The 9,389-nt window shown below is 44.6% G+C and overlaps 1 protein-coding gene across 1 annotated transcript; it reads left to right on the top strand.

The window, feature by feature from the left end:
• Nucleotides 1–5,618: 5,618 nt before the first annotated feature.
• LOC102262610 (histone H1oo) lies at nt 5,619–6,536 on the top strand. The gene has a single exon (XM_005873050.1). It carries the CDS (start codon nt 5,619–5,621, stop codon nt 6,534–6,536), a length of 918 nt encoding a protein of 305 aa, XP_005873112.1.
• The last annotated feature ends 2,853 nt before the right edge of the window (nt 6,537–9,389 follow it).

Raw genomic sequence — 9,389 nt, 5'->3', positions numbered from 1 at the left:
TCTCTCTCTCTCTCTCTCTCTCTCTCTCTCTGAATGAAGTAGTTTTATAGTTGTGAGCTTGCAAAACACAGAGTTTATTCTTGCATTATTATTTATTAACTAGAGGCCCAGTGCATGGGATTCATGCACTGGTGGGGGGCGTGGCCGTGGGGATTGGCCTGCTGTGGGAGCACCACTTATCCCGGTCAGTCAAGCAGCTGTGAACCCACCCTCACTGTGGGAGTGCACTGACCACCAGGGGGCAGCTCCTGTGTTGAGCGTCTGCCCCCTGGTGGTCAGTGCACGTCATAGTGACTGGTTGACCAGTCATTCTGGTCATGTGTGCCCCTTGCCATTCGGTCACTGGGCTTTTATTATATAGGATTATTATATTACTTTCCATATGAAAAACTGTAAACCTTTTTGCATATATACAGATAGATAGATAGATAGATAGATAGATAGATAGATAGATAGATGATAGATACAGAAAGAGATTTTTAGAGCTAGAATTTAAAACTAAGTTTAATCAAAGTCCTAAGGACCTTCAGTTTCAATTCTTCCCTTATGATCATTTTTCAATCTTGAGGAAGAAGGGTTGATGACAGCTCTAGCTGAGAAGGGACAGAGTTTTGGGGATTAGAGGAATGAAACTGTTTTACACGTAATTGGAAATAGACTTGGGTCCTAGGCCGAGGGTCCTCAGCTTGAATCATCATCAGGTTGCTAGCTTTAGCTGCCCTCAGGCACAATTGTAAAGGCAGCAATATCCAATTAGTATCTCAATGCCACAAAGAAGTAAAACTACTATGCGCATTCCCTAGTGGCTGGGAAGAGAAGTGAATCAGTGGGTGAATGCATCCATATATAGAAGGTTATCAACCTGGTCTGTGACTGTACTCATATGAGTTAACAGATCAGTAATGTTAGTCTCATAAGCAGAGATACATGAACAATATTCTTATCTGATTAGGGCACATGTTCCCCTAATTGTGGAGTTGGGGAGAGGAACCCCACTGATCTTTGGTGACTTGCTCCATCCATTGTTCCCAGTCCGAGATATTAAATGGGTGTATAAGGCATGCCTTCTGCACTAGATACAGGTAGTAGTCCACAGTCCCAGCAATCAGATTGATTTGCATTTTTACGTAGGTGGTAGCCCACAACAGATGGCATTACTTGTAACAGGTGAAAATGGAAAGAAGAAAAAGTTAGAGATTACAAAACAATTATCTTGGATATCAACCAGAGGGTGTTCTTCATTTTGGCAAAGTCTAGTCCAGGTTTTCACATGTTTTCCTTCTAAAGAGCATCTTACAGTCTGAGATGGGCTTGCAGGAATACTCAGGTGGTTGAGCAGTGGTTTTTGAGGGTATTGTCTCTCGGGTGGGAGGTCATACGTCTGGAGCAGGCTTAACTCCAGTGAGAGTGGTGCGAATTCAGGGCTTGACTCTTTCTAGTTTAACAGAAGAATGAGTGGTTAGTAAAATCTGATAAGGTCCCACCCACTTAATTCAAGTTGGTCGTCAGGATGTCTATTTTTCCAGAACTTTGAAAGTACCCAATCTCTGGGTTTGAAATGGTCTAATAGGACATCTGTAGGGTACTTTATCCTGTTGGAAGCAAACTTATGAATAGCAGTTAAAGTTAATCCCAAGGATTGTACATACCTTATAGTATCCAATTCTTTAACGTTTAAGTCATCAACCTTTCTAAGATTTTCTCTAAGACATAGGAAGGGCCTCCATATAATATTTCATAAGGACTCAATTGAATCCAGCGTCTGGGAGCTACTGTCATCCTCAGCAGGGCAATAGGCAATACCTTATCCCATTTTATGTTAGTCTCTTGGCAACATTTAGCAGTGGTTTTCCTTAACGTGTGATTCATCTTCTCTGTTTTTTTCCAACAGATTGTGGCCCCCAGGAATTTCCATTGTGTTTCTAATTGTTGAGAAACCTCCTGGGTCACCTTGGCAATCAAGGCGCTCCCACTGTCACTTTGAATAGAAGAGGGCAGTCCAAACCTAGAAACCATTTCTTTTAATAAGGCTTTTATTACTTCTGAGGTCTTCTCTGACCTGCATGGGAATGCTTCGACCCATCCCACAAGAGCATCTACACAACTAGCAGATATCGATAATTTCCAGTTGTTTTGGTCATGATAGTGAAGTTAATTTGCCACACTTCTCCAGGGCCCAATCCTTGGCTCTGGACCATCCTGTCTTCTGGGTGAGGTCCTGTTTGAGGATTATTTCTGACATAGATAATGCATTTCTAAATTATCTTTTGAACAGTTATTTGCATATCTGGCCCAGTAATGCATTTCTACATCCATGGGAATGAGGCATCCCATCCAGAATGGCTGCTCTGGTGGATGGTGCTGTTTCCTCCATCAGGTGTTTTGGGATCAAAATGATCACCTGTTCCTTGCTCATCCACTCATCTTTTGAGTTAAGTAGAATAGCCCCATGGTTTTGGTCTTTCTAAGTCTTCTAAGGAATATTCAGGTGGGGCTAGCTTTAAGGCAAAGTCTTAGCCTTAAGAATAAAGGCTGCTGCCAGGGATATTGGAAGTTTAGTTTGGCACAACAGCTTGGCAGCTTGATCTGCTTTATTATTTCCGTGGGAGATTAAGCCATTGGTCTGCTGATGATTTGGGAAATACATGATGATGGCAACCTACTTAGGTTCTGTAATGTAACTGCCTTTAGGAGACCTAATATCTCCTGAGAATGTTTAATTTCTTTTCCTCCTGATGTAAAAAAGTCCTCTTTCTTTCCAAATTGATCCATGGGCATGTACTACTGTAAATGCATATTTGAAATCAGTGTAGATGTTGACTTTTTTACCTTTTTCCAGGTGTAGGGCTCAAGTTAGGGCCAATAATTCAGCCTTCTGGACTGAAGTACCTGTCCCTAGGTTTCCTAAAGAGTCACCACGCATATCCTGTTTTCCAATTTCCCGTGTCCATAAAGTTGCTTCCATGGGTGAACATCTCGAGATCAGGATTCTTTAGCAGCAACTCGGTCAGGTCTGGTGGCTAGAAGAGACTTGTGCAATTATTTGAATACAATATTGTTTCAGTCCCTCTGGCTCAGAGGAAAGCAGGGTGCCTGGGTTTAGAGTGAAATAGTCTTGAGAATGACATTAGGATTGTCTAAAAGAATGGCCTGGTATTTTCCCGGCCAACTGGAGGTCAGCTAGCATCCTATTTTTTGTGCTAGTAAGGGCTACACACAGTGTGGAGTATGTACTGTGTTGGGCGGTGCCAGGGTGAACTCCTCAGCTTCCTGTAGAGGGCCACAGGTAGCAGCCATGGTCTTCAGACAAACTGGTTATTCCTGAGCACTGTGTCCAGCTGTTTTGAGAAATTGGCCACTGGCCTTTAATATTTTCTAGATACCTGTCTTTCACGTACAAACAAGTCAAAAGGCTTTCTTAAGTCTGGGAGGCCTAGGGCTGGGACCATCAATAACTTTTCTTTAATAGCATGGAAGGCCTTTTGGCATTCCCCAGTCCAGTCCAAATCAAAGGCTCTTGATCTTTTCCTTTCAGTGCCTTATAGAACAGTTCTGCAATCAAGCCAAAGTTTGAAATCCAGATCCTACAAAAGCCAGCCATTCCTAGAAATCTTCTTAGCTGTCCGAGGGTGGAGGGCATTACCATCCTAGCTAGGGCTTCCCTCCTGTCTGGGAGCAAGTTTCTTTGTCCTCAGAGGACTTGGATATTTGGACTTTCTTTTGTTTGGGAAACTTTATATCCCCATTCAGCCAGAAAGTTCAAGGTTAGAATGGTATTTTTGTCAGAAGCCTCTTTGCTGAGACTAGCAATCGAGAATGTCATCAACATATTGGATCAGTGCCCCATTATCTGGCCAAAGTTCCCTTAAATCTCTAGTTAAAGCCTCTCCAAACAGGGTGGGGAGTTTTTGAACCGCTGGGGGAGAACAGCCCAGTAGTACTGTTGTTTAACTTGAGAGTCTGGGACCTCCCATTCAAGTGCAAACAGTTCCTGAGACTCAGGGCTGAGAGGAATGCAAAAGAAGGCATCTTTAAGTCCAGCACAGTAAACCAACAGAATTCCCTAGACAAGGTGGTCAGCAAATTGTAGGGATTAGAGACCACTGGGTGGATGTCTTTCACTCCCTGGTTAATGGCCTCCAAGTCCTGAGCAAACCCATATTCATTAGTGCCTGGTTTCTGCACAAGTAAGATGGGAATATTGTACAGTGAATGACAAGGCCAAATAAGCTGGTACTCTAAGAACTGCCACCTGCCTGGTCGGAATGGCTCAGTTGGTTGAGTGTCATCCTGGGCACCAAAAGGTTGCCAGTTCAATTCCAGGACAGGAAACATCCCCAGGTTGCAGGGTCAGGGCACGTATGGAAGGCAACCCATTGATGTTTCTATCTTTCTCTCTCCCTTCCTCTCTCTAAGCATGTCCTTGAGTGAGGAGATGAAGAAGAAGGAGAAGAAGAAGAAGAAGAAGAAGAAGAAGAAGGAGGAGAAGAAGAAGAAGAAGAAGAATACTGCCACTTATGGTTAGATTCCACTCTTAGCTTGTTCTTAGAGAATACTGTTTACATGAGGGATGGGGGGTTGCTCATGCCCTCAATTGTATGTGGATTGGGGCTGTGATTTTTGCCTTTCTAGGTCAGCCCTTTGTCCGTACTACCAGAGTTACTTTTAGAATCTTTTAGGGATCTCAGCCAGAATTTCTATCTTTGTTAAGGTCAATAAAGCTGATTGCATGGCACAAGCTTTATCTAGAGGCACCTCAGTGTCCAGCCAGCAAGGGGCAAAGGTTATTTTGGCATTCATTTTAGTTAATAAGTCCAATCCTAAAAGGGGCACTGGTCAATCAGGCATATTATTCTTCCAGTTAAATGGTCCAACATCAGAAAAGGAGTATACATCCAGACCACCCCTGCCAGTTAGCCATGGACATGAAATCTTCCTATTGGCACTTGTCTAATTGGGAATTGCCCTGTCTGGATTGGAGGAAACTCTTGACCAAATCTAGTACCCCTTTGGGTGTGGGAGGAATGGTCATTCCTGGTCTGGTCCGGTAGAGGCCCCTCTCCCGTGGGAGGTTGTGGTGAGGAGCTGCAGCTGCATCTTCCACAAGGTGGTGGAGTGGAGGCAGCCTCGGGGCACTACGCTGGAGTCAGAATGAGTCATTCTCATTCTCAGGAGACTCCAGCAGAACTGGCCTAACCAGCTTATCTGTTTGTGTCATAACTTTACATTTGCTCATTTGAACAGACCTATCCTGATGTAAAAGCATACATGTTTCTACATAGGAGATTTCACCTCATTTTTTCTCTCTTTTACAAAATAACTCAAGTTGCATTATGGTGGTATAATTTAAGGACCCGTTTTCTGGACAATGTGGCCACATGGCAAAGGAAGAGCATTCTCGTGGCCCCGTTTTGCAATATGCACCCAGGGGGTAGACTTAAGTTTTCCCATGACAATATCTTTTCTCACAATTACTTCTACCACTTTCTGAATTTTTCTTAGTTTTCTCCCTTGCTATTTATTCAGTTTACCAACTTTTTTTAAAGGACAACATCTTTTTTAAGGACAAGAATCTCTGATTCTTCTTTGATCTCTCTGCATCTGTGTCAGCCTGCGCAATGGCTCCTGGGAGCTTGGCCTCCAGTGACACCTTGATCTCCTCGTCCTCGCTAACCTCCATGACCTCCACCCCCGGGTGGTCTGGGACTCTCAAGCCAGGCCCGCGCCAACATGCCGTCCCACCACCACGCCGCAACCCCCCGATGCTGCGCATGGTGCTGGAGGCGCTGCAGGCGGGCGAGCAGCACCGGGGCACCTCGGTGAGGGCCATCAAGCTGTACATCCTGCAGAAGTACCCTACGGTGGACGCCATCCGGTTCAAGTCTCTGCTGAAGCGGGCCCTGGACACGGGCATGCAGCGCGGCCTCCTCATCAGGCCCATCAACTCCAGGGCCAGGGGGGCCACTGGCAGCTTCAAGTTAGTTCCCAAGCAAAAGAAAAAAATTCAGCCCAGGAAGACAGCCACCGTGTCGGCCCCCCGGAGACCTGGTGAGGCCAAGGAGGAGGCCCCCAAGAAAGATGGCCAGACCAAGGGCGAAGAGGCAAGAGGGGGCAAGGCCAGGAAGGCCCCCCAGCAGCCAGACAAGGCCACAGAGGCCCCTCCTGGTGCCAGCGGGCCCCATGGGAAGTTAAAGATTAAAGGCAAGAAGGACAGCCCAGCAGATGCCAAGGCCCACAGGAAAACCAAGGCTGGGACTCGGAGCTCAAAACCCACAGTCCCCAAGAGTGAAAGTGGTGTGACCTCCCTGGCCAAAAAGAAGACAGGGAACAAGGTCCTTAAAGAGGCCACTGCCCAGGGGGCCAGGAAAGGGTCGAAAGCCAAAGCTGCTGCTGCTCCTAAGGACAGCGAGTCCAAGATGGTACCTGAACCACTGACCAGGAAGACAGAGGTCCCCAGGGGCCCAAGAAGGCCTGGCACGTCCACCACGGCCTCATCATCCAAAGAGACCAGGGTGAAGGCAGAAGCCAAGAGCTAGAGGCGGGGTGGAGAGACACTAAGACTCAGAGTTTTTATTCCCCCCAAAAAACACATCACTTTATTTTACTGTAACCTATTTATCAATAAAGAATTTTTTCTCCCTCACAAAAAAAAAAAGAATCTCTGATTCTTTCAAAAACTGTATTTTCAAACCTTATAAAGTCTGTCTCTTGACAAGTCAGACACAACAGACAAGACAGTACAATTGGGTGGCCCAAACTTCCCGCTATTTCTCAGACCCAGAGTAATTATCCCCTGGGGGGTAGCGGGAAACATGCAATCCGCCCAGTATTGTCAAGATGAGGTGAAGAGCTAGCTACCTTGAGTTAGGCTGCCTCAAGCTTCCGCTGCCCACTCATCCAAGGTCTGCTGACATGCTCTTGGCATTAGCCCCCTTTCCCATCAGACAAGACACAAACTCAACAAATAATAGGTACAGTTATAGTAATCAACCCTGCTAACTGTAACCTCTCCTGTCCTTCCTAATACAACCAATAGGAGAAGCTCCAAACCAAGTTAAGTGAGTCCTTCAAGGACCCAACCAAAAGTAATAGGGGGAAAGTGGGTGTCCCTAGGGTTGTCACTCATGAGGTTACTCATCAGTAGACATCTCCTAAACCAAGTATTCAATTTCTCTCACTGCACAATGGAAGTGTGGTAAGTCAGTCATGCCTGGTCAGCATTGAGCACTGCAGGTCCATCCCTGGAACAATTAGTCCAGGCAGCTGCTCGGACAGAAGATAGAGAGACCACCACCAGCGCGTTGAACTGCAGGCAGAAAGCCCAATAAGAGCTGAGCCCCTACATAATCACCAATTTTCTTATAGAACAAAATAGAAATCATCCAACCTGTTATCGCAGAGTCAAATACTGAAAACCGGAATTGCAGGGGGAAATAGTGGCTGTTTTTATTATGAATGGCACCACCCAGAACTGGAAACGAATGCTCAAAAGTCCAAACTCCTTGATGGTGTGTAGGTTACAGATTCTGTAGGGCAAAATCACAAGACACCATGGGTTAGGGGTTCGTTAAATAGAAATCATCCAACCTGTTATCGCAGAGTCAAATACTGAAAACCGGAATTGCAGGGGGAAATAGTGGCTGTTTTTATTATGAATGGCACCACCCAGAACTGGAAACGAATGCTCAAAAGTCCAAACTCCTTGATGGTGTGTAGGTTACAGATTCTGTAGGGCAAAATCACAAGACACCATGGGTTAGGGGTTTGTCGTCTTCCTGAGAGCTGATTGGTCAGAGGTGAGGTAAGGATAATGAATCATTCTTCAGGTCTTGAGGACAGTTCTGAGATATTTTCTGGCATCCTTCTGTCTGTTCTCATGTGGAAGTAGCCAGGGAGTTGTTCCACCTTAGGGTTCAGGACTGAAGCATAACTTAGGTCAAGATGTTATCTTTAGCCTTGGCCAGCGTGTTCAATGGTTAGAGCATTGGCCTGTGAACCAAAGAGTTGTTGCAGGTTCCCCACCCCAGTTGGGGTGTGTGTCAGAGGCAACCAATTGCTGTGGCTCTCTCACATCAATGTTTCTCTCTCTCTCTCTCCTCCCTCCTTTCCACTCTCTCTAAAATCAATGGAAAAATATCCTCCAGTGAAGCTTAACCACAACAATAAAAAGATGTCATCTTTAGCCTGCCAGAGGCCCAGACCTTTAGTCAGGTCCAGTCAGGTCTGGGCTACTGTCTTCTGCTGCGTGAGGGGTAGCTGATTATCCTGAGAAAAGGAGAGAGAAAGAGTAAGAGAGAAGCTAAGTTAATCAAAGTCCTAAGGACCCTCAGTTTCATCTGGTTTAATCTAAACCCAATCCAAGTTATGTTTCTGTTTACTGTCTATCTCATCAACAGGTCTGAGTCATGTTTCATAATTCATGAAAGTGCTAGGGTTTGCCTCAACTTCTGTTTAAAGAATTTAAAAAACAAAATGATCTGATAGACAAAATTATTTTTAAAAAGTACAGACCACTTAGATTTCTGATATTTTAAAAAAAAAAGATCTTACCTGTTGAAAAGTCAAATAGTGGCTAGAGGGATTGGAACATAGGTTCTAATAATAACATTTTCTAATGTTACCATCATTAAATATTGAAAGTTCTAATAATCTTTTATTATATAATTAATTATAATAAAATAATATTATAAAACTCTAATAACGTTCACAAAGTGTTATAATTTCAGGGCTACTAAGAATCTCATTGAATATTCAGCCTTCTTATTTTGCTATCATGAAAAGTAAGGACCAGGGAAGTAAAAAGAGTTTCCCAATATCACATCACTAGACTCTAGTCTTTCTATTCCTTGCTGCAAGATACTTCTATTGGAGAACAAAAGAAGGAAATATCTATAGAATATCTAAAAATAAGAAGTCTTCTTGCCTTCGTTCACCCTGACCGGTGTGACTCAGTTGGTTGGAGCCTCGTCCATACAACAAAGGTTGTGGGTTTGATTCCCGGTTAGGGCACATACCTAGGCTGTAGGTTCAGCTCCCAATCAGGGCATGTGCAGGAAGCAACAATCATCGTTTCTCTCTCACATCAATATTTTTTTTCTCTCTCTCCCTTCCTCTCTCTCTAAAATAAAAAAAATAATAATAAAAAATAAGCCTTGTTCAAATGGCACCTCTTCAGAGAGGCCATCCCTGAACAGTTTCTTACTCAGCCTCACTTGTCTTTAAAAACTGAGCTCCCCTGAGTTTATGGATTTATTATATTCTAACTAGAGGCCCAGTGCACAAAAATTTGTGCACTCAGGGGGGAATGGGGGGTCCCTCAGCCCGGCCTGTGCCCTCTTGCAGTCTGGGACCCCTCAGGAGATAACGACCTGCTGCCTTAGGCCTGCTCC

The sequence above is a fragment of the Myotis brandtii genome, unplaced genomic scaffold, assembly GCF_000412655.1.
Source record: "Myotis brandtii unplaced genomic scaffold, ASM41265v1 scaffold398, whole genome shotgun sequence".
Taxonomy (NCBI): domain Eukaryota; kingdom Metazoa; phylum Chordata; class Mammalia; order Chiroptera; family Vespertilionidae; genus Myotis; species Myotis brandtii.
This window is presented reverse-complemented; position numbering and strand designations above follow the sequence as displayed.

Bases quoted from the DNA above. Each gene is read 5' to 3' on its own strand.
- LOC102262610 (XM_005873050.1), top strand. From the start codon at position 5,619: ATGGCTCCTGGGAGCTTGGCCTCCAGTGACACCTTGATCTCCTCGTCC.